The sequence below is a fragment of the Neovison vison genome, chromosome 5, assembly GCF_020171115.1.
Source record: "Neovison vison isolate M4711 chromosome 5, ASM_NN_V1, whole genome shotgun sequence".
NCBI lineage: Eukaryota > Metazoa > Chordata > Mammalia > Carnivora > Mustelidae > Neogale > Neogale vison.
Window position 1 is genome coordinate 60,907,873 of NC_058095.1, and position 24,922 is coordinate 60,932,794.

General features: G+C 51.1%; 1 protein-coding gene across 4 annotated transcripts in view; it reads left to right on the top strand.

Annotated features, from left to right (window-relative positions):
• ARHGAP44 (Rho GTPase activating protein 44) overlaps positions 1-24,922 on the top strand; it is a 167,733-nt gene that overhangs the window by 135,483 nt on the left and 7,328 nt on the right. For 2 of the 4 annotated variants that reach the window (XM_044249135.1, XM_044249133.1), the window contains exons 12-19: positions 445-526; positions 3,092-3,172; positions 5,627-5,740; positions 6,388-6,479; positions 7,647-7,827; positions 18,467-18,484; positions 19,221-19,442; positions 23,088-23,245. In XM_044249135.1, coding sequence (XP_044105070.1) covers positions 445-526; positions 3,092-3,172; positions 5,627-5,740; positions 6,388-6,479; positions 7,647-7,827; positions 18,467-18,484; positions 19,221-19,442; positions 23,088-23,245 — 948 coding nt within the window. The remainder of the gene's footprint in view (positions 1-444; positions 527-3,091; positions 3,173-5,626; positions 5,741-6,387; positions 6,480-7,646; positions 7,828-18,466; positions 18,485-19,220; positions 19,443-23,087; positions 23,246-24,922) is intronic. The other 2 variants (XM_044249132.1, XM_044249134.1) reach the window with 2 other exon arrangements.

Below are 24,922 nucleotides of genomic sequence, written 5' to 3' on the forward strand. Positions count from 1 at the left end.
GCATGCGTCCCGTGTATACCGGGAAGGGTGTGCAGTCATGTGACCCTCGAGCCAGCAGCTTCCTGGCTTGGATCAGATGTAACCAGGGTAGGGCGCGTGGTCACGTGACCCTCAAGCCAGCGGCTTCCTGGCATGTATCAGTTGTGTCCACCTGAGGCTCAGTTTTATGCCTGGTTGCTGGGGCCCCGTGAGGAGAGATCTTCCCCGTGTGCCGAGAGACAGTGAGGTGATGGTGGGAAATAGGGGGAAACCAACGTGATTGGCAGTGCAGGCCCCACTGCTGTGCCAGAGCCTCCGAGTCATTCACGTGGGAAACAACCGTTCGCGGTGTGGGAATCGGGGAGCCCGTCCCCAGACGGACCACCCCCATGGGTGACACCGGCTGGTAGGACCCATCTATGCCAGCGTCAAGTGGCTCAGAGCCATTATTGTGTCCGTGTCCAGGAGCTTTGAAATCTTACCTCCGAGAGTTGCCGGAACCTCTGATGACCTTTGAACTCTATGACGAGTGGATTCAGGCTTCCAAGTGAGTACGCCGCATTTTGAAGTGTGTGGTTGGGTAGGGTTATTTGCAAGGAATTATTGAAATGAGGAAAGCGCGTGACCTCTGATCTTACGGCTCCGCTTCTCGGCATATATGGTGGAGAAATGCTCGTGCTTGGACCCAGAGAAGCGGGTACAAGGACACCGATGCCGATGTCATTTGGAATAGGAAAAGCCTGGATGTTGTTAAAGCTGTATTGGTTGGGGACCAGGGGCATGAGTAAATAAATCACAGCGTATTTACACTGTGACATACTCTGGAACGCTGGAAAACCCTGGTCAAGCTATTCCTGCTAACACAAAAAGATGGGGAGACTTACTTTTTAGTTAAACAAAACAAGTTCACAAGGACACATATAATATCCTGTTTTGTTTTTTTAAAACACAACACACTCGAAACCATGTAATTGCAGGAGTGCCTCTATATATGCATAAGTGCATAGAAGGTTCCGAAAGGGCTCACACAAGCAGATCATCATGATTCCTTCTGAAGAGAAGCACAGAACAAGGGGAGGGTCACAGGGTCTTGACTCTTACTTGTACTCGTTAAAAAGATGTGAATCATGGCCCATTAATGGCTAATATAAAAACTTGACGTCTGGTCCGCAGGGTGCCCAAGATGGGACATGATTTCTAGAGCTCTCTCGTCGCAGGTTTTGTCTTAAGGTACAGCCAGCTTAGCCCCTCAGTAGGAATGCTTGAGTACATATGTGCTTCTGTACACCCTGCAGCTGACTTCCGAGGGAAGCCAGACTCTGTGTGTGGTGTTAGAGAAAGGAAGCTAGCTCCCGTCATGTGGTGGGGCGCTGTTTTTTTTTTTTTTTCCCCCAAGGTGGAGTAGAGGCTACGCATCGGAAAAGCCTGGCCATTTACCTAGCATGCTTGCATCTCCTGGTGGAGCGTGGGTGTGAGCTCTGTGACGATATTGACCGTGAGCGATGCCTCTGTCCAGTGTTTATTAGAGATTTGTCACTGCTCTAATCTCATTAGGTGCTTTCAACTCATTTAATTGTCACAGGAACAAACCCTTTGAAAGCAGGTTATGCTGTGTTCCCTTGCTTACAGGTGAGGAAGACAGGTCCTAGAGCAGGTGTGTCACCAGGTTACCTGTCATCTAATAAATGACAGAATGAGGAGTCGAGTCCAGGGGATCTGGCCTGGAACCCACATGCCTATCTATGGCACTTCGCGTCTCTCTAGAGCCCCTCAGTGGTCCTAGGGATGAAGAGAAATGAGAGCGTAACTGCTGATGGAAACCGTCCCTTTTATTTCTGGACTGTATACTCGATCTTGATGCTAGAGGAGCCAGAGAAGGGAGAACAGCCGGGGCATTGGGATCTAGCCAAGTCCTGGCAGCATCTGCCCTTTCCCCTCAGGTGCCGATTTTAAAGCTTGAGATCAGCCAGACCCTCTGCTGAGCCCTTCATACAGAGTCTCCTTTGTACTGCTCGTGCTGATTCTGGGTGGGAGGTCGTCCTGTGAGCCCATTTTACAGATGAGGAGAGCGAGGTTATGGAGAGAGTCGGTAGTGGGCACATGATCATGGGCAGGATGGAGCCGGGTCTTTAATGGCTTCCCTGCATCAAACCCTCCTTGTCCAGCCTTTGGTCAAATTGAAGCCACTTCGCAAATATGATCTGCTAATCTCTCCGTTTCTAAGTGGCTCATTTGATTTGCACTTTATAGTCCTAGGAAAAGTGTGTTTTGGAGGATGGTTACCCCTTCTCAAAGCTGAACTGAGGGAAAAGAGAGATTTTTCTCCCCTTGTCTAGGATCTGTGGATGGACCTGTGGGTACACAGTGATGACGTGTGGGGGTGCTGGTCACCACCCTGCCTCGGGCCCCAGGTTAAGGGCTCACAGCTGAGCGCTCACCCTGCCAGTGTTTTCCTAGAGAAGATTCTTTGAGCAGAAAGGCCTTCCTAACCATGTATGCCTTGTAGATTTTCACGAAAAGCATATATAAAATGTAGTCCTTTAAGTAATCTCTTTTAATTCCTAGTGGCCTTATTAAAAAATAGATCAAAGTAAAAACCCTTGGAGCAGACCTTTTGTAGAGGGGACAATCTTTGGTTCATGGAAATCATCCGTCTCTGAGTTAGATCTTGAAGGTCAGATTTTCTTATGTGTATATCGAGATCATGTAATGTACTGATTCAAAGGTATTTTTTGAGCACCTGTGATGTGTCAGATGTCAAGGAACTTTAAATACCGTTTATTGAATAGACAACAGGCTGCCCCCTGGTGTGAAAGTGGGTTGAGCTCTCTTGACTGGTATGTCGTATCCTGGTTTCTGTGCTGGAATCTTCCTCCTGACAACACCACAGCCCTGCATTCACCTGAGACCTGTGACACGTATCACGGCAGTTTGCAGGGCAAGAGAGGGACCACAGAAAGGAAAATAGGTGTCACTCAGCACTTGACTGATAATGGCTCACTGGTATGGTCATTCGCAATGTTGGCTTCTCATTCTTCGGCTGGTTAGTACGATTGCCAGTGAGATCTCATCAATCCCTGCTCAACCAGCGGCTTTCCTCTTTATTCTCCAGTATTCAGGAGCAAGACAAGAGGCTTCAGGCTCTGTGGAATGCTTGTGAAAAGTTGCCCAAGGCCAATCACAACAACATCCGGTAAGTGGATGGATCCTAGAGACCCGGGGTCAGGGTTATTAAAGCCGCACACCACAGTTTCCTGGCAAAAGGTCGTGGTAACTGGCATGCGCAGCATTTTAGGGGGCACTGAGCTTGATTAACACACATGGTCTCCTTTGAGCCTCAGACGACCCTGCGAGGTTCTTAATTACTATATTGCCAAGGACAGAATGGAAAGCGCTATGTGACTCTGGAAAACCATTGGCTAATTCAGTTGAGTTCTCAAATGTGTAAGAAGCAAAGATAAATGCAAGATATTTTTAAGGTATTGTGGGTTTATCTTTTTAAGGTTTTTTTATTTATTCATTTGAGAACGAGCACATGAGTTGGGGGGGAGGCTCAAAGGGAGAGGGAGAAGGAGACCTCCCCCTGAGCAGGGAGCCTGATGTGGGGCTCAATCCCAGGACCCCAGCAGGCAGATGCCCAACCAACGGAGCCAGTCCAGCTCCCCGATATTGTGGGTTTATTGTAAAGGTAAGTGTTCAGGCACAGCTGGGAGAGGCTGAGCAAGCCTGGAGCTGCTTGGCGGAAGTGTCCTTGAGCTCGTCTACAGGGAGAAGGAGCCAGAAGAGTACCCTCCCGTGCTCCACCGTTCACCGCCTCTGTCCCACACATCTATCTCTCTCTCTCTCTCTCTCTCACTTTTCTTCCTTCGCCCGCCCCTGGATTTTACTTCCCGCTCCTCTACAGATCTTTTCTGCACCTTCACACTCTGCTTCCTCCTCCCTTTGGCTTGCCAGCACCGCTCCTAGCCCTGCCGCCTCCCCTCCGTGCTTCCCTACACGCAGACTCCCAGCTTCAGCCCCTGTTGCCATCTGCCCGAGTATTTCTGCTTCCCTGTTCAAAATTCTAGCAGCCGACAGTATGGCAGGCCCTTGAGAAATTAAACATAGAATTACCATCCGATCCAGCCACGCCACTTCTGGGTATATATAGACCCAGGAGATGGGAAAGCAGGGACTTGATACTTGTACGCTCCTGTGCATGACAGAATCATCCGTAATAGCCGAGAGGTGAAAACAGCCCAAACGGCCATCACTGGGCGAGTAAACAAAATACATATATGACGCAATACTCGGTGGGTGAATCTCAAGGACATGGTGCTAAATTAAAGAAGCCAGACCCAGAAGGACAGATACTGTATGATTCCATGTCCATGTGGTACCTGGAGTTGGCACATTGACAGAGACAGAAGGGGTGAGGGGGCAGGGGCTGGGGGAGGGGAGCACGGGATGGGAGGGGAGTGTTTGATTTGTATAGAGAGTCTGTTCTGGAAGCTGAAAAGGATCTGGAGATGGATGGCAGTGATGGTTCTTTACAGTGTGAGAGTCCTTCATGCTACTGACTTTAATGCTGCCATCCACTTAAGAGTGATTTAAGGTAGTAATTTTCATGTATGTTTTGCAATTTAAAAAAATTCCCAAGAGCAATTTAATGTACGGCTTCCTCATGAGTTCCTTGAGCTGTAATTCACATAGCACTGTGTCCTTTTAAAGTGCACGATGTAGTGGTCGTATGTGTGTAGGGTTGCATGACTGTCATCACTGACTTTAGATCACTTTCCTCACCCCACAAAGTAACTCTGTTCCTGTTAGCAGTCACTCCCCCATCCCGGCCCCTGGCAGACACAAATCTACCTTTTCCATCTCTGCAAATTTGTCCCTGCTGAACATTTCACCCGGGTGGACTCCTACAACATGTGGTCTTTTATGTCTGGCTTATTTCACTTAGGATGATGTCCTCAAGTTTCATCCATGCGGGAGCATGTGTCAATATCTTGTTTCTTTCCGTGGGTGTATAGTATTCCATTGTATGGCTGGACGTTTTATTTATCCTTTCCTCCCTTGTGGACATTTTTGGATGGTCTGCACTTTCTGGCTGGCTTGCATAACACTGCTGTGATGAACATTTGTGTGCAAGTTTGTGTGGGGGCAAATTCCTCTTGGGTAGGTCTCTGGGAGTGAATTGTTGGCTCATGTGCTGAATCTATGGTTAGCTTTTTTTCCCATTAGCTCTTAAAGCCCCACAGAGGTTAATCCCCGGGGGACACCACCCCTAGCTTATAGAGCTTCCTGCTGATGACACTTGGACACTTCACTCCTCATGTCTGCACCCAGGGAGGGTAGCAGGTGAATGAGGTTTGAAAAGAAGGAGGAGCTTCGGTCACTAGACACTGAGTCAGAAGGAAAGATGGGGAATTTCTCTGGCCAGGGTTCACTGATACAGATGTTGACATGTAGCAGAGTGAGATCAGAGTCTGTTTTTCAAGCATTCTCATGGCTTGGCACGTTACAGGTCTTCGTTGTAATGCGGGATGTATGCGTCTCGTCGTCCGCAAGATAGGCTGCAGTAAGAGAAATTTCTGCCCTCTGCTGGTGAAACATCGCTGGGGTTGAGCCCAAGTCAAACCTGGTGCTTCTGTCTTCCTTTCAGATACTTGATCAAATTTTTATCCAAGCTATCAGAATATCAAGATGTGAACAAGATGACTCCCAGTAACATGGCAATTGTGTTAGGACCCAACCTCTTGTGGCCGCAAGCGGAAGGGTGAGTGCACGGGGAGGAACGTGCATGGGGTAGCATATGAGCAGGACCACCAGGGCCCCAGATTAACGGTAGGCCTCTTTTATTTGTCAAGTCCTATTTCTCTCTTGGCCTGCTCATGTTTAAGGTGCAAGAGAAGACCCAGAATTCTGCAGATCTTTCTCATTGATAGTCAGAGCTGCAGGCCTGCAGCAAGGGTCGTCTCTGAGCTAATCTAAGTCTGCAGTGGGCCAGGTAAGCTCCTCCCGGGCCTTCCTGACGGTCCATGAAAGGCAGACATCCCAGAATCTGGATGCCAGGGACGGAGGGCTGTCTCGAAAGGGAGAACAGAGTTGGAAAGCGGATGAGTCTGGCAGTTGTGAGAATCACACCTCACAATGAAAGCTGCCTAATACTTGGTGATTTTGGTGGTTCCATGTATATTACTCATTTACATATCTCCTTAAGGAGGCCTTCTCTGGCTACCCCATTCTGTAGAAGAGAGAGAGAGGTTCAGAAAGGTGAAGTGTCCCTCTGAAGGAAAAGCCTACTCTCAGCCCTAGGTCGGAAGGCTTAAGGTCAGGGGCCGTTCCTGGGCTGTGAGGCCAGGCGTGCCTCTCTGCTGCCTCTGCTGGTAACCCGGTCCTGCCCTCTCTGCTCTGTGCTCGCAGGAACATCACAGAGATGATGACGACGGTTTCACTGCAGATTGTTGGGATCATCGAGCCGATCATCCAGCATGCAGACTGGTTCTTCCCTGGGGGTATGTGGTGGCATCGAGATCCAGGGGTGGGGGAGTCAGGGAAAGAATAAGAGTATTACTGGGAGTTCAGAACTTTGCAATCAAAGGCGTTTATAATTAATCTTCCTGCACATCTGCATGAGTCATGGTAGCTTCTTACCATCTAATACCTGGCTGAGCGACATTCTGGCCACAGGATGGACAGTGCTTGCTCTAACCATGTCTGTGGATTTTACTGGTCTAAGATCCACACCGTGGTGTCTTCAAATCTACCGATCATGAAATGCTGGAGCAGAAAGGAAAGAGAGCTCGCCTGCTCTCAGAGACACCACATAAACCTGAGATGGGTATGGTGGGAGGATGAAATGTTAACGGTTCTGAGCCCTGTCCGTCAGAGGTAATCAGTCAGAGCTGATCTAACAGGGAGGAAGATGCATCTTCTTTCCTTGGTTTCAGGTGTTTTGACCATGAACGCTCTTCACTTTTAATGTCCTAAGAGTTCTGTTGTTGGCACAGCTGGGTGAGGATGGGAGATCAGGATAAAGAAGTAAAGGAAGTAGGAGTGGAAGGCGTAATTCTGAGAGTTTGCACATGAGCAGACTCATTTGCCATTGCAGGTGCATAGGTTGTGGCCAGGAGAGAAAGGGATACTTCCGAGTGTCACTTGACAGCCAGCAGTCATAGTGACCTTAGTGAAATCTCTAGTTTCCAGTCCTTTTTAATGTTTTCTTTTTGGTTTTCCAGAAAGATAATGTCATTACCTATAAATAATATTGCCTCTTATTTAATTTTCTTGTCTTACTCCATTGGCCAGCACTTCTCCAATAGTGTTAAATAACAGTGGTGGGAGTGGGCCTTGACCTTTTTCCTGATTTGATTAAGACTGCTCTGCCTTTTTCAGAAAGTACCCACCTGTTCCTCTTTAACTAAATTTTTTTAAATCATAAATAGAAATTGTTTTATTTAATGTTCATGCTATTAATGTGATAGGTGAGCACTGGTGTTCACCTGCTAATATGATGAATTATATTAGGATGAATTCGTATTAACAGGTGATCTAATCTTGAACCACAGGACACCATTTTCTACAGGTAAAGTGTAGAGGACAGGCCATGCGTGGTCATCTCTCTCCTGGCCAGGAAGGGTGTGACCAATAAATTGCATACACCCATTCTCTCTTCCCTGCAGAGATAGAGTTCAACATCACGGGGAATTACGGGAGTCCCGTACACGTGAACCACAATGCCAACTACAGCTCAATGCCCTCCCCAGACATGGACCCCGCGGACCGGCGCCAGCCCGAGCAGGCCCGCCGGCCCCTCAGCGTCGCCACGGATAATATGATGCTGGAGTTTTACAAAAAGGATGGGTATGAACCAGTGTCCCTTTGTCAGCGTTGGGGGCCAGAGGGGGGAGAGGTGGGGGATTATCACCAGCCCGGATTGTCGGGATTAGGCTGCACTCTCTGCAGTGGTATAGGTGATTTGTAGCAAATAAGCTGTCGCCTCCTCCTCTGTGTTTGCTCTGGACTGTTGTGACTGAGTCCCTTAGCTTGCTTCCCTGGCTCTAGGGGCAGAGGTAAGTGCAGCCTTCTGAGCCGATGGCTATGATCCGTACCGATTACTTTTCATCACAAGGAAAAAAAAAAAAGTTGACCAACAAAGGGAATTTAAAGAAATACGTGAATACTTTATTTTCACTCAAAATGTACGAACATGTGTCAGTTGTCAAATCCCACATGGTTTTCACCGACGATGGCCCTGCTCCTTCCCGTTCTTGAGCAACACTCGGGCGTAAGCCTGTCCTCGAACCGTAGCTGAATGTTTCATCTTCAGGACGTGTCAGGTTCAGTCTCCCTGAAACAGAGAGCAGACCTAACCTTGAAGCATCCTGAATGTAAAATTCCTGTAAGTGTTTAAGATTTCTGCTCATCTCCTATAACTGATACCTGCAGTTCCTATGATGTAGTCGCCACGAGACTCGGCATTCAGCCTAATTTGCATGGGAACGACCCTCTCAACACTCCTGTTCACGTCCGCTTACAGGACGTGTAACTGCGTACCGTGAGTCCCGAAACAAACAAAACGGGCATCAATAGGTTTCGTAACAAGCACAGCAGATTGATGGGGAGCACCAGCCAGGGCAGCCAAAGTGTGTGCATCGAGAGCACCCCATAAGCTCAGGGCGTCAGCCGCTGCATCTTGCAGAAGGAACCGGCAGAATTGCACTGTTTGCTGTGGCAGGTCCATGGTGTAAAGAATTAAAAATCGCTGCTGGGACACAGAATTCAGTGGCTGCTCTTTCAAAATGGACCAGGACCAGAAATCCCTGAATGGGAATAACAGAGATTCGGACAGCTGCCTTTTGCCTTCCTGACCCGTCTCGAGGCAGCCAGAAAGACTGACTTGCTTATAAGATGTATGGCCTGAAGAGCCTCAGAGGGGAGGTTGAAAACCAAGAATTGTAAGTGTGCATCTTAACTGTTCATCTTCTTGGTTTCTGAGTGGAGGTTGGCATTGAGGACCTGGACCTGTGTCCTGGGATGATGGATCCCCCGCTTGTCTCCTTACTCTGCGGAGACCCTTGGTGTGGGGGGTTGGGGGGCTCTGTGCTGTTGATTATGCTCCAGCTAATGAGGAAAGAAACACTAGAAATTCCTAGATGTCAGAGAGAATAGGGGGAAATTCCTTCAATCTTTTTTTGAAGATTGATTTATTAGAGAGAGACTGGGGGCAGGAGCAGAGGGAGAGAGAATTCCGAAGCAGACTCCCCACTGAGTACAGAGTTCTAACACGGCGGGGCTCGATCCCAGGACCCTCCCTGAGGGTCGAAATCAAGAGTCAGACACTTAACCGACTGAGCCGAAATCAAGAGTCAGACACTTAACCGACTGAGCCACCCCAGCGCCCCCTCCTTAAGTTTTTAAAAAAGAGCATGCTTTGAGTCTGATCTTTGCATGGTGAGAGAGAGATCCAGAAAGAGAGAGGAGTGCATATTAGCAAGTCCCTCAGATTTTGTTTTTAATCTCAGTTTAAGCAGCCCCGTTCCTTTGAGAAATATGTCTAGCCGAGAAGATACCCAGGAGGATGAATTCTGGTCCCAGCTGGGTTTTGGAGAACTGCTTTGGCCCTAGTGTTTCTGCACCCGAGGTGTGCTGCTCTGTCCTTTTCCTGCCAGACCCTGTCAGATACCCAGCACCCCATGAAAAGCAATCCGGATGCCACCTATGGGACAGTTACTGCTGCGGAATCTTGGGACAGTCCAGTCTGCTGACTCCCCAGAGTACGCAGTATGATGATTTTTTTTAAAAGTGGGCTCCATGCTGGGTGTGGAGACCGATGCAGGACTTGAACTCACAATCCTGAGATCAAGACCTGGGCTGTGATCAAGAGTCGGACGCTTAAAAGACTGAGCCACACAGGTGCCCCTTGAATGGTGATTTGTTAAGCGATTGCCTCCTCTCTCCATCATTCAAGAGCTTTGCAAATGATTTGCCCGTTCCATACACTGTTCTGTTTTAAAGCCAGAACCGCCACCATCTACTTGAAGAGTATACGGGCTGCACTGCATGAATTACTCTTGCAAGCTAAGTGGATATAGTTTATGTTATCTTAAAACTTGAATTAAACGTTAAATGACGTGGAGGGCTTAACTGGTGTAGGGGCACCCTTGCTCCATTGTCTGAGGCACTGGCCTAGGTGCTTTAAGGTACAGTGAGTTTGCAGATGATCAATTTCTAACCAGCTTTCCCAGAAACAGAAACCTACAGTTGGAAGTGTTCTCAGGGGAGAAGACAGCCATTTGCACCAGCGGAAGGCCCTTGTGCTATTTTAGCAATAGTAAGGGAATTCTCCGCATTCATCCCATTTTGGAGCTCTTAAGATCTATGAGACACATTGTAAAGTCTTCAGACTACCCTCTTGAAACACTGACACATTAAAGCCCACTTTACGAAAGCATTTTGGTCAAGTTAAAAAAAATTGTATATCGTTTTCCTGGTGATGGCTTTTATATCCTAGATCTCATACAAAGTGGTTCACTCCCTGCCCCCGCTCCAGGCTTTGTCCTGCTGCTTTTGATTAAGGATGACTCAGGAAATGGAGTTTCTTGAGCAAGACCTGGAGGCAGATTTTAGAGCTCACATCCACCTTTCTCATTACTGTGATTGACAGAATAATGCCTCCCTCCCAAAGCTAGCAGTAGGTCCTAAACCCTGGAACCTATAACTATTACCTTATTTGGGAAAAGGGTCTTTGCAGATGTGATTAAAAGAAGGACCGTAAACTAAGGGGACCACTCTGGATTACTGGAGAGGCCCCTAATTGCAGTCCCATATATTATAAAATTCAGACAGAGATTTGATATACATACGCAGAGAAGGAAAATGTGAAGGCAGAACAGAGAGATTTAAGAATGTGGATGTGACTGCATGCCAAGGAACGGAAGCCACCAGAGGCCAGAAGAGGCAAGAGACAGTTTCTCTCCTGGAGCCCCTAGAGGGAGCACAGCCCTCCTGCCATCTTGATTTCAGCTAATTGCTGCTGATTTTGGCCTTCTGGCCTCCAGAATGGGAAGGGAATAGATTGCTGTCATTTACCAACTTTGTGGTGCTTGTTACAGCAGCCGCGGGACCTGATACCTCCCTCCATATGGCAGGAGCTTCGTGGTGAAAATGGCAGCAGGTGCTTGGTCCTTCTCCCCACTGAGGGTCAAAATCTAACCGCACTCCCTTGGACTACGAGCTGGCCTCAGCGACTGACGGATCTACCGGAACATGACAGAAGTGACGTGCTAGGACTTTGGAAGCTGGGTCAGACAGAGCCTTGTCGATTATGCCTGCGTCTCTTGAATACTTACTCTTAGAACACAGTTACCTTGCTGCGTGGGAACCCAGGCAGCCTCTCGGAGAGAAGTTAAAGTCCCCAGCCTTCACCCCCAGCTGAGCACCGAGCTGACGACCAGTACCCACTTACCAGCTTTGGGAGGGAATGGTCTCAGAGTCTTCCTCGCCATGCCGAACCTTCTCAGCTAATGCTGTGTTTGGTACACAGCTGTGCCTGCCAGACTCTGCCAAGAGTGTGGATTTGTGACCCAGATAAATAATCTGCTTCGTTTCAAGGGTGGCTCGTTATGCAACAAAAGGTAGAACAAGCCTTTTAAAAAAAAGCTGCCGTCCGGTGGCCCCAACCCCATTCTTCGAAGCTGCTAATTGGCCTGGGCTAGGATTCAGATACTGGTACTTTTTAAATGTCCTGGCTGATTCTTGTGCGTCTCTAGGATCGGGAAGCACTGAATCACAGAAACATTTTGCCAATCTGAATTTGGCAATGATACAATTTTTTAAAAAAATTTTCAGAACTTTTCTTCTGTGGCCCTTGGGTGTTGGTGTGAGATATGGGCTTTCCTGACTGTGCCAACACTCTGAACCACAAAGTATTGATTAGTTCACCCCCTGTGCTCTTACACGCTGTGTAAGCTCTGACTTGGAAATTTGAGGGTACAGGTTACTATATATTTTTCATACCTTGTTTGTATTGGCTTTTTGTTTTGTTTTATAAAATAGTGACATCTATTTCATGGATTCTTTGTCCCAAATAATACATGAAATAACCTTGCAGATCCTTTTTATTTTTCTGACAATGGCAGAATGCTGTCCCTGGACCCATCAAATATTTTTTTGTGTGAACCTCCTGAAGAGTTGTCTGCACTCTCTTGCCCATCCGCCAGGAAGGACCCATAGTCCCTAAGCATTTGTCTGATGCCTCCCATTGGCCATGTCCCTGGCCTGGTCTCAAGAAACTCAGCTGGGATGGTTGAGAGGGCTGCACCTAGAGGCATGAAGAGAAGTTATGTCACTGATGGACTGTCCTTCCTCGTTCACATCTTCCCGATGGCTCTGATCCTCCCCCTTTCTACTCCTCTCTGTCTCCACTCCCTGCCCGCTGCCAGCTGTAGACTTCAGAGACGCTACTGGGACCACCACTGCCCATCCCATACACACCAGTCTCCCTGCTGCCTGTTTGCTGCTTCTCACTGCAGCCCATGCTCTCCACACCGTGCCAGCTCAGTCCTAGCCTCTGGAGTCCCAGCAGGATGGCATCTGCCCAAAGAAATCCCAGTGGCCTTGGCTCTTTATAATCAGAAGACTGATGCCCAGTCCTCTTTCAAGTCTCCAAACCTGACGTGCCTGCCGCCATTTTGTTTGTCGCACAGCTGTCTGGTCCTCTGAGGAGCCCTACCAGACCCACGTGACTGAAACCCCAAAATCTATGGGGATCTTTACACCAGAGCCACCGGTCTACCCTAGAGCTCAGTTTGCTGTGTGACTCGTCCTTTGCCTGTGCTGGACACCTGCGCCGCGATGGGTCTTGTCCCACCCATCTGGACCTCCATCTCGATGTCCAGCACTTTGGAACAGGGCCTTTAATTGAGAAGGTCCGGAAGCGATGTGAAAGGGGCTCTGTGCACAGCGAGGTGCACTGTTGGTCATGTTGGGTCGGGAGGGGACCGAAACCTGGGGTCTGATGGGCTCAGAAAACTCGATCCAACACGCAGAAATCGGTTCACATAGTGTATGACTTCTTAGTCTTTAACACGTCACGGTCACAAATCCTTGTAAGGTGGCTGTGGCATGCTTCCTTTCCCAGATCTATTAAATCAGAAAGCCCATGGTCACCTGACAACCACAACTAGGGTTCCAAAGGCCTGTAATTGTGGATATTAGGGTGCTCTGCTGAGCCTGCGGAGGAGGATGGGCAGCACACAGAGACCGTGACCCCGAAAGGCATGTCACCGTGGACACCTGGTTGCAACAATTTTATTTCAGATAGAGCCTGAGGCTGTGTGAAGATGAGCTTACCGAGAAAGTCATCTGGGTTACTGGGAAATTTGACTCCTCTTTTGGGTTTGCATTGACCAAATGGACCTTGTTAGAGGTATATTCTCGGCCCAGGGCCCCAGCTCGGCTTCCGCATCACGAGGATTGACACATTTGTGGGTGCTGAGATTGAGTCTGTGAAATGTGGCCAGCCTTTATTCGTACTGGGGAGGTGAAGAAGCTTTGTTGTTATGTATTTAAGAAAGGAATTATCTATCCCCAGAGGAACTGGAAATTACTTGATTCTGGCCTTTCCTGAGTGAGTGTAGCCAGCAATAAGTCTTAGGATTTTTAGGTTTCCTGTCCCTCACCATCTGGGGACCCCGCAAACCCCAGCCACTGCTTCCTGGCTCCCAAGTTTATCTTAAACATTCCCTGAACTTACAAGTCTTCAGTGGATGCTTGGGGACCTTCCCAAATTCCCCAGGCTCCTGCTGTCTGATGGCAGATGCATTTCTTTTCTCCTCTATCCTGGCTGGCCTTTGCCAAATGTAACTGCTTTTTGGCACAGCCATCAGAACGTTCCAGATCTCTCTAGACTTGAGTACTTCAAAACCGTATATTAGTTAGTACCTCTGGCTAGGATTATTCCTGACCAGGATTCAAAGGCAGTGTGGCAGATGTCTGTCCTACAGAGGGGAGAAAAGGAAAAATCACCTGCCTAATGCTTGACGATCCATTCCCTAGAATGGTTCACAGTAAACTTCTGCTCTGTGTAAAATACATTCTTTATGTAGATGTCTGATCTTCCGTCTTTCAGATTTGGGCTTCTGTCCTCCCTCCCTCCCTCCTTCCACCAGCGCACTCCTTTGTCTCTTAATTTTTAAGGTTCTGGATCTTAATGCTTTCCCCATGTGGCCTGCCAGGTTACACACGCTGCAATAAGAGCAAGGCTTCATTTCCTACATCAGGGGAGACGTTTCTAGGTCTGACCTTTCTAGCCCCTTGTCTACGCACCTTGTGGGAGAAGAACCCCCCCCCCCCGCCTTATGTGAAAGAGCCCTATTATGAACATGCAAAGGATGAACTTAGGGTTTGGGCTCTCTTCTGAGTTCAGTTCTGGCCACTTGACCTTGGGAAGTGACCCTCTGAATGCCTCCATTTCTTTAACTGTAAAATGAGTAACTAATGGCCTTTTTCTGTCCGTTAAATAAAATTCTACTTAGGAAGCTTTCAGAACAATGCTGTGGGATACCTCAGCTGTTTCGAGTACAGGGACTAGGTTTTTGAGTGACATTATGTCATTTTTAAGATCGTGACATGGCTGGGCATGCTTCTCCAGGAGGCACTCTGTCTCCACCCCCTGATGGGCAATCAGGCCAATTCTGCAAGCACAAAATTCACCAAAGCCAGCACAGACTGGCCGAGGACATGGACGGTTTCGGGAGGCTTTTGGGACGTGGGAGGCCTTCTGTAGGACGGGGGGTGGCCACTGTTTCTGCCTGACTCCTGCTCCCCGCCACAAGTTTTATTTCCCAAAGAACCTTTCTTTGTTCTTTTTTCTTTTTTTTTTATTTATTTGGCAGAGAGAGATCACAAGCAGGCAGAGAGGCAGGCAGAGAGAGAGAGAGAAGGAAGCAGGCTCCTGGCAGAGCAGAGAGCCCGACACGGGGCTCGATCCCAGGACCCCGGGATCATGACCCGAGCCGAAGGCAGCGGCTTAACCCACTGAGCCACCCAGGCGCCCCCCCAAAGAACCTTTCAATCAAGATGAGACCCTTCCGGTTCTTCCCTTCTTTCCTGCCCAGTTTCCCTGGGCTGGGTGGTGAGACTGAAAGAAAGAAGAGGGTCTCCTCTTTATTTTTCTTCCTTACACCTAGAGTTCTCCAAGGATGCTTTCCCCTCCTCTGAAACCCACACTGGCCCATCTCACCATATTCCTGGAAGACCCAGGAAGCTCTGTTCCTTGTTTGTTCCCCTTACTTCTATCAGAGACCTGCCCCCTCCCCAGATCTTTGGAGTTTCATTAGGAAGGGATGTCAGTCTCATGGCAGATCCTATAAAGCTGGGTGGCATGACCCAGATGGGGTGTTTCCCAGAGTCTCCATCTCCCGCTGGCCTGATTGCACCCACGCTTCTGTCCTTCTCCTGTCAGCTTGTTGTAGGCTTAGGTTCACTCTCTGTCTTTGTCCATGAGGATTAAAAAAAAAAAAAAAAATCTACCCTTGTCGCCTACAAGGACAGAGCATCATTGTTAAGGCTACCACTTGTTGGCTTCCTAGCAGGTGCTCAGTAATTCATTCATACTGTTTTCCTCGTTCTTTACAACCCTGAGGTTGTACAGAGAACCATCAGAGGAAACTAGGTGTTCAGTAACTCATCGCTGTCACACAGTAATGAGAAAATCTGGGATTCAGACCCCAAATCCTTCCTTCCAGAGGGCGGCGCTGCTCCCCGGAAGCATTGGGGTGAGCAGAACAGAGGACCAACTCCTCACCATCCAGCTCCAAGCCTTTATCTTCCCTCCACGAAGGTGCCCTGTGATTCTCTGTGTTCTCCAGCTTGTCAATCCCATAAAATGTCATTGGCAAAACTAGACGGACTTCTTTTGGGGCACACCCTCACCCATCACCATGGCCCCTTGAGTGGCCACTTGGCTTCCTCCCCCAGGTGAGGGTCTGAGGGCATGCTAAATGTACCTTGCCCCTCAGTCACTGTAAATTACCTTCACAGCACTGCTGGAAGTGGGATGGGAGGTATTAGCCTCATTCTGTAGATGGAGAGAGAGCTCTGCCAAGTCAGTGTCTTAACTGGGTCTAGAGGCTTGGATGGTTCCAGAACTTGTTCCCCGATACAGTCTGTTAGGAAAGGTACAGAGTGTGCCCTATGTTGAGTTCCATACATAGGAGTAGTTCAGCAGGACAGATTGTGCGTCAGTAGGAATTGTTATTGGGTCCATCCCCCTACCCCCCCGTGCACCTCAGTGATGAGTAGCTCAGAGCTCTGAATTCCCTGCCCCCCTTGGCTCTTTGACCCTAAAAGACAGGAGTGGGAGACAGGCATCCCACGGCCAATGCAGGCACTCCGGACCTGCCTCCTTGCTCCCACCTCCCACCGGACCCTGAAAATGCCATAGGAGAGGCTTGCCCTGAGGTCCCCTGTGGGATTCTGGAACATACTTCTGCCTCCTTATTAATTTCCAAACCCTTTGCTTCCTGGAGCTTCCCGGCCTCTGGCTTCTTGCTCTGCCCTGGATTCATCTCTATAGGGGTCTGAAGACCAGTTCCTCTAAATTTTCTCCAGGAAGCACTGGGCCACAGGAAATCTGTGCCATCCAGACTGACCTCAGTGACTTCTCATGGAGTCCATTGTGTTTGATTAATTACCCTTCCATTTCATCCCTCTCTTGGTAAACACAGTTTCTTTATTCTGGCTACTGTTGCTTCTTCCCAGGAAAACTTAGTATAACCTTTGGGTTGTGTTCTCCTGTCTTAGAATAGCTTTTGCTCTGTGGCAGTGTGCCAAGCCTTTTTATAATTTTTGTCTTCGGGTTGGATATTATGTAGACATTCAGACATTTCAATATTCCATTTATTTATACCAATTTTGTTTTCTGAAAGCGAATATGCGTTGAGTACCCCCCCCCCGCCCCCGCTCAGGAGCACTGCCTTTGTGACTCATTCACTCTGTAAAGATTTGCATTGCTTTTCCAAAGGTCTGCGAATGTTTGATGCACATGCACTAGGAAGGAGAGGTGCTGCCTCCCCTCAGAAAGGAATTTCAGCAGGGAGAGTGGAGATTGCATATGGCACAGCAGTCCCTGTGTCAAAGCAGGAGCTTGTGTTCAGCTCTTAGTTCTTGGTAGCTGAGTTTTGCTGCGGACTTCCCGGGCCTTGCTCAGTCCGTTCCCCATGCCCTAGCTGGTGCCTTCACTTGGGAAACCAGATCAGCAGGGAGTCTGGTGTCTGAGCTTGCTGATGCTTGAAGATGCCGTTGGAAGTAGAAGGCACCCCCCAGGAACCCTGATCCTGGAGCCCATGGCCCCCCTGGTGCTTCCCTCCCCACCCCCAAATGGAAAGGTCTTCCTAAGTGAAAGAACATAGGATAAGGAAAATGGGGTGAGATTGACCTTGGTGCTTTTCATCCCACTAAATTCAGAAGCTCATAGTTGTGTCCTTTGCAGTCCCTTTTAAATGCAACCGGACTTTTCCCCCAAGTTTTGCCTGACCCACGAGAGTGATTCTGGATGTCCTGTAGAAGGTGCTTATTTTTTGGTGGCGAGTCCTCAGATCCATGACGACTTGAGAACTAGTGGGTCTTGGAAAGAGATCCAGCCCCTGGAACTGGCCCCAACCAAATCCCCAGGTGCCTCCTCAGAGCCATACAAGGGAGGTGAGGAATAGTAACAATGGCAGGACATGAAAAGCATCAGGAGGCTGTCCCCTTCCCAGTGCCTGCTCAGCGTTACTGACATCTCTGCAGGCTGGACCCCACAGCTTGCTTCCACAGCTTCCTTGCTTCCCAAATCCTACCCGCTACAGCCAGTCTCCAAATTTGAGCCTTTTTTCTTGGTTTGTTGAATCTTACTGCTGGTCTCTAAGGTAAATGTCTTTCTCAGAGTTTACAGTGCACAAGCCCTTTGCCTCTGATGGGTGTGGGTCAGAGTAAGCACCCCATCACCCCCATACCCACACCCCACTGTGCCTGTCTGTACATGGCAGACGCAGGTGCTGGGAGGTTTCCCTCCTGCACGAATGTGTCTCCCTTAGTATTAGAAACGTCCAGTCTTGGTAGAGTCAGTGAGGATCTTGACTTCATACCATAGTACCGATTAGCTTCTAGACCAGAGGAGAAAATGAATAACCTTTAAACCATGTAACTGGGAAGCCAGCAGATGGCTAGTTCTACCGACTTTTACTCTCCCTTAGGACACCGGCTCCCCCCACACCCCTACCCTTACACAAACCAGTATCTGCTCTTGGCTTCTCTGTCCGTTCACATTGGAACAAAGGATAGGATCTTCGCCCCTTCAAGCAGAAGAGCCCCTTCAAAGAGGCCAACTGAACTGAATCCGTTTCATAGCACAGCAAAAGCCTCACTCTCAGCCCCTGACCTTGACAAGACAACCCGTGTGTCCAAAGGAAGGCATAGTTTTTTTGACACTAATATCTGTATGTTTCTGTCCCTGCAGCCTTAGGAAAATCCAAAGGTACAGTATCCTCGGGTAGCTATGAGGCCACGTGAAATCTCTGAGAACAAGCCATGCCTTTAGTGAGCTCTGCGAGAGGGTGAATGTGCCGTGTTTGGTTGCTTGGCCGACTTAGTGGAAGCAGGGTCTCCGTGGTTAAAACTGAATCGCAGCCCGGAGGGACCATAGGCACAGTCAGCCCCTCACCTGCCGCATAGACCTGCGGGTGTGGCCTGCATAGACTGTAGCTCGGCCAGGGTCCCGGGGCTAGTGCAGGAGTCCTGACTCGGGCTTGTGTCCTAGACCCCAAGTGACAAACAGGAGGACAGATGTCTAGATATTTCCTGCTGGTCAGTGCCACCTTCTAGTGCGATGCTGCCCCTGCCGCTCCCCCCCCAACCCCCGCCCTGCCCATCTCCATCTCCCACTTGGGGGAGGGAATGAGCCCCAGAAAGGTTGCATTCTGCTCTGGGGCAAGCTTGGATTCCTCCACACGCAGATCCTGAGGCCAGCTGGCTTTGGCAGAGGGTGGAAGCGGAGCCGCCAGGCGCGCCGGGGCTGCCCGTGTGCAGCGGGGCTCGGAGCAGCCCCGGGCAGGGCAGCGCCCCAGCCCAGCCTCGCTTCCCCGGCCCAGGAGGGTGCTAAGGCTGTGCTGCTGTTCTCCTGGCGGACGTGCTTGAATGTGTCCACTGTGCGGGGGCGGGCGCCTGCTCCTGGGCACGCGTGGGTAAGCGGGTGTCTTTGTGTCCCTCGCCAGCATGGGCGTGAGGGTCATGGACACGTCCTGGGTGGCTCGAAGAGGCTCCTCAGCCGGCAGGAAGGCGTCCTGTGCCCCACCCACCATGCAGCCCCCCGCGCCGCCCGCCGAGCTTGCTGCGCCTCTGCCGTCGCCCCTCCCGGAGCAGCCCCTGGACGGCCCCGCAGCGCCCTCACTGTCACCATCGGGCTTGGGCCTCCAGCCTGGGGCCGAGCGGACCAGGTAAGCTGAGCCAGGCCAGCCAAGGCACATGCGGGGCGGGGGCGGGTTGGCTGCGCCCTCTCTGGGCCTCATGGATGCTGTCACCTCCGTGTTCCCGGGCCTTTGTGTTTGGCTTTCTGCATTCTGCTGGCACACAGCGAGTGATTCCCAGCTCTCCCCCACCCCAGCTCAGATGGAGCCCCGGCTTCCCGAGAATAGCATCCTGCGGCGGGCGTGCAAGGTGGCAGCTCGCGAAAGCCGTGAGAGCGCCAAGTTGCCAACTCCGGTCTCCCCTTCCTTTTCTGCCGTAATGACTTCCCGTTCTGAAATGTTGGGTTGTAGTTATTCTCCCTTTCTCTTCTCTCTACCTTTAGATGCAGAGGAGCCGTTTCCCCATCTGCTTACCTGGGTGCAAATCAGGGAAGGAGTGGAGGTCATGTGGTCACTCTGGTGGAGCCTGGGCACCTGTGCAGTGTGATGCCCAGTTGTGTTTCCATTTGTTCCAGGGCAGAAGCGAGGGAGCTCCTGGTGCTCCTGGTTCAGTGAATGTTTATGGGGGATTGAGTCCATCCAGAGAGAAAATGCGGGACCTGTGCCCTTAAGGCAGTTCCCGTCCCTGTATGCGGAATCCGGGCACATGGCCATTCCGTCCCAGCAGAGAGGGTGTCATCTGGCCCATCCTTGACAGGGGCATCCTGGAAGGGGGAAAGGCACAGGACTACTTCGCTGGGTGCTTCTGTCCCGAAACAGCTGAGAAGCTGGAAAGCTCTTTCAAATCAGAGGCCACTGTGCGTCTGTTAATGGGGATACAGCATTTCCCCCCGGGCGCCTGCTGAAGACATTTTGGAGGCTTTGGGAAGCTGAACTTTTCATCCAGTCTTTTCTCTTAAGATTGATTGATTGATTTTAGAGAGAGAAAGCATAAGAGGGAGAGAGAGTCTTCAGCAGACTCCATGCTGAGTGTGGAGCCCGAAACAGGGCTCCGGCTCACGACCCTGAGATCACGACCTGAGTCCAAACCAAGAGTTGGATGCTTAATAGCTCCCCGTCACCCGATCTTTCTCATACACGTCCACACAAATGCCAGCTTCCTACATGAAGGGGCTGCAGGGTTTTTGTTATTGTTTTTGTTTTCCTTTAGTGAGTAGGAGGTATTTTCCCCGTGAAATGGGGAAATGACAAAAGAAAAATGGGACAGTCAGCGTTCAGGAGTGGGCAGCTGGCAGTGGGTGTGTTTGGGCTGTTGTTGATGGCTCCAGCTCAGGGCTCGAGGACAAGGGCCCTGGCTCTGCACTCGCTGGGTTTCAGGTCCCCTTGAAAGAGGCAGGTGCGGGAGGGCAAGTTCAGCAGAGATGTAGAGGACGATCGCTGTGGACCAGGGAGGCTACGAGGACGACCTGAACCAGTAGGAGAACTGCCGCGAGGGTTTGCTTCTTGCGCTCTTCTCGGCTTCGTCCTGATTTCCCATCTGAGGGCCGACTCTCAGTGCTCAATGCTATTTGACCTATAAAAGCTATTTTTAGAAAACGCCCCTCAAGATGGAGTTCCCCGGTATTTCCAGAATCTCAAAGATGCGTAGTAACCCTGAGAGTCGCTCCTGGGCCCGGAGTACCACCCACGGGTTCAGAGTATTTGAGAGCTCATTGCCTTTGCTCATACTGGCCTTTTTTGGGGGGGTACCCAGCTCTGAGACGTTCCCTTGGGTGCTCGTGTTCTTCTACCATTCTTCTTCTCTGCCCACATGGATTCTCCCCAGTACAAATGCGTATTCCATTGTTTTGGGGTTTTGTTTTGTTTTCTATTTTCTGGACATTCACAGCCCAGTTGATGTTTCTTCCAGTTGCTGGATTCCTGTCTGCCCCCCCTCCCCAGATGGCAGGCCCTCCCCTCCCTCTGACTTGCTCCCCAGGCCTGCCCCTGCCAGACCTGGTGGCTCTCCAGCCAGGCTTCGCCTCTGCCTCCTGCTCCCCTGCTTGGCATTGACTCTGCCCCCAAGCGCTGCTTCCTGCCCCTTTGCACCCCAGCTCACTGTGTTGTGTGTCCCCAGAACTAACCTGGCCTTGAATGTATCCTTACCAAGCCACCTCCATCTAGTGCTCCTTAGTAACTGCCCCCCCCCCACTGGGTCAGCTGCACCCATGCTGGGGGGGGGATGGGTCAGCAAGGTCAAGTAGGTAAATAGCGGTTTCTGTGGTTGGGGGAGCACATCAGGTGGACGGGGAGGGCCAGCTGCTTGGTCCCTAGATTCCCCGCAGGCAGAAGACGCTGGTATCCCATGAGAAGCCAGTTTTGTTGCCTGCTTGCTGTGGGCTTTCTTTTTAAGGGTTTAACTACCTGTTGATGGTGGCAGAGGTGGAGGGAAGAGTAGATTGATATTTGGCTGTAATAGCTGGTGCCTGGTGACTTTGAGCCTGAAAAAGAATGAATGGTGTCCCCCCCTCCCCCCGCCCCAGGTTGTTTTTCATTAAACAGAGAAAGATGTCATTCTTCCAGCCCCTCATGATGAAATGGCTTCTGTGGCGGGCAGGGGGCGGGGTGGTGGCGGATTACCCAGGTGTGGTTTGAAGTTCACCCTGAGAAGGAGAGAGTTTACCTCAGCTTTGAACTTGACGTTGTCTTAACGCCTTCACATGGGGGAAAGCCAGCTACACTTTGGATTTTGCTATTCCAGCGCTGGTTCCCGCCTCCCAGTCCTGCTGGCCGTAACCCGCTGTGACGTGGTGGCAGATCTCTGGCTCTTTCATATTGGGGGCCTCTAGATAAATGTAGGGAACAAATACGCTCTGCCTGTTTCCGTGAGAAAGAGGTAGCCATTGCGAAGGATTTAGGTCCTGAGCCCCATGCCTGATCCCCGGGGGCAGGAGGGTCCAGGCAGTTGCTGACGAGGGTGACGGGGGTGACGGGTAGCTTTCATTCTGCTTCGCTAGGGGCTGCCTGGAGCATAAGTAAGTGGGAGAAAGAGTCCTTTGAGGGGCTCAGGGCGGAGGGACCTCCGGAGCTCCATTAGGAACGTCTGCCATGGGAGGGGCGTCAGGGGATGGTGGGGAGTGACAAGCTGGCCATTTCTTCCCTGTTCCAGTTCTCTGGCTGGAGTAGGCTATCTGTGAATATGTGCTCTATCTTTAGGACAATTCCTGGCAGAGAGGCAGCTGTGGAGGATGAATCCCCTTTGGGACATGGTGACCTGGGGTGTCCCTTTCTCAATTCAGAGGACTCCAGAAGCCCTCCCTGTCATGGGCCCTGACTCCCCTAAGCCTGGGGGGGGGGAGGCTGGGGGGGAGCTGGGACTTGAATTGGCCATAAGTGAGAGCACAGTGAGGGGGGCTGTGTTCACTGTCCCACTTGCTGGGACTGATAACCAGGCTGGGCCCGCTGCTCGGGCTCGTGGTGTGGAGGTCAGGGAATCAGCTGAGAGCCATGGCCCCACAACACAGAGTGGGGGCGCTCGTGGGCTCCTGGCAAAGGGCAGAGGCGTGGAGAGGTAGAAGCAGAACACAGGTCCCCAGAGCCCAAGAAGGGACAGTCCCTTTTCCTGGAGCATCCCTGAAGGGCACGGGACAGACAGAGGGTTGGCCCGGCAGAGCTTGTGGGATAGCGACCCACAGGGCTGTGTACTCTGTGTGCCTGAGTGTAGGGGTTTTCTTGTCTCGTGTGCTTCTGTTCCAGCACTGCGAAGAGCAAGGAGCTTTCTCCGGGATCCGGGCAGAAAGGAAGTCCAGGCTCCAGCCAGGGGACACCCAGTGCAGGGATGCAGCCAGGGCCACAAGCAGGCCCCAGTCCCAGCCAGCCGCCCCCAGACCAGAGCCCGCACACTCTCCGGAAAGGTACGTCACTGTGACCCTTTGCGCAGGTCTCCGGCCGGGGACAGTTGTCATGATGTCTGGACACTCCTTTCCCTCGCTTAGCATGGACATTGAGAGATCGTGTGACTTCATGAAAAATCTCTGGGCTGGGCATTAGAGCTTTGGGGAGTTAACCGACTCCAAGAGGGCCCACTTTGTCTTTTCCTCATGTCACTTGTTTGAACAGCAGGCTCAGTCGGCTCTGAGTCCCAGACACCGAGATTGCGTCCCAGACCCTGAGACCTCTCTGTACACAGCATTGTCCACAATAACACGTGTCTTTCACAGATCCTGGCGGGCCCTACCACTGCCTCTTAAGATGCTCTCTGGGGTCTTTTGCAGGGGCCCTATGCCCCGAGCTGGGGCCTGGCATGGCTGCCTACCCCTGGGATTGTTTCTAGAAGGTGACACAGAGCAGGGAATTGTGATTGTTGCCACAGGAGTCCTGGCCTTCAGTGTTTCTGGAAGCCTGAGAATCTCTGCCCTGACCCGGGAGCCCCCCAACCCAGAATCTGCCACAGAACCCACCCTCAGAGGCCCAGTTACTCTCTCTGAAATGACTCTCCCAGAGCTAGAGACATGCTCTGTGGTGACATTTCATAAACAGGGGGCTGCACAGACCATGCACTTAAACTTCTTTGTTTTCTCCTTACATTCTTCCTCCGCAAAGTCTCCAACTTAAAGTGGTACCTTATTAAACTTGTTCTCGGGTCAGGCCTTTCCAGCTTCCCAGTGTGACTTTGGCCCCAGGCTTCATGGAATAGGGTGGCTCGCCTTGTGCCCCTGAGCCTCCGCATCAGGTCCCTGCTGGGCTCCCTGGCCCTGGGCTGCAGTGACAGGGGCCAGGCCCTTCCCTTTGGTCTCAGTTCCCTGTCACACCCTGCACAGCCTACGGGTCTGTTGCGAGCCCCTCCCATGTGCAGAGCCCTGTGCTGGGCCCTGAGAGTGCAGAGCAACAGGCAGAAAGGCAGACATGGGCACATGGTTCAAGGGAACCGTGGGGAGATGTGGGGACTCCCTCCAGACCCAGGAGCTGGGGCACCATGGTGGCATGGTACTTCAGCATCCCAGCGCCCTCGTCCAGCAGCAACAGGTCGCCCGTGTGGTCCAGACATACTTTCCTGTTCATCTTTGTGTACAAAAGCCTTTACGCCTCCCTTTACGCCCCGAGAGGTAGGGTGACGCCTAAGCCACAGTGTCCGATGGGGTCAGGCCTCTGGTTCCAGGCCCGTCAACCTGATGCTGCCGGTGGCAGGTCAGAAGGTAAGCAGGGAGTGTGGCCTGGAATGACCCCGGTCCCTCCCCCTGGGGGTGGTCGGCAGCTCCAGGTCCTCCTGTGAGAGGCAGGCCTTTCTCTTCCACCCGCCGCCCCCAGCATGACTGCTCAGCTGTTTTGTGTTTTTAAGGTTTCTCAGTCACACCGTGTCTCCAGTTTTATGTCCTGGCCTAGTCCTGTCGCCACCAAGGAGGGCTAAATGTCCTCTCCAGCATGGTGCCGTGCCCTGCTCCTCCCCTCCTCGGGCTCGCGCAGGAGAAGGCCTGTTGGAGCCCCCATGCCTGGGGCCCCGCTAGCTGCCCTCCCAGTGAGTGAGCACGCCCCTCTGGGAGCTCCTGGAGCAGGGGCCAGGAGAGGCTGCCCTGTCCTCGGGTTAGATTGCT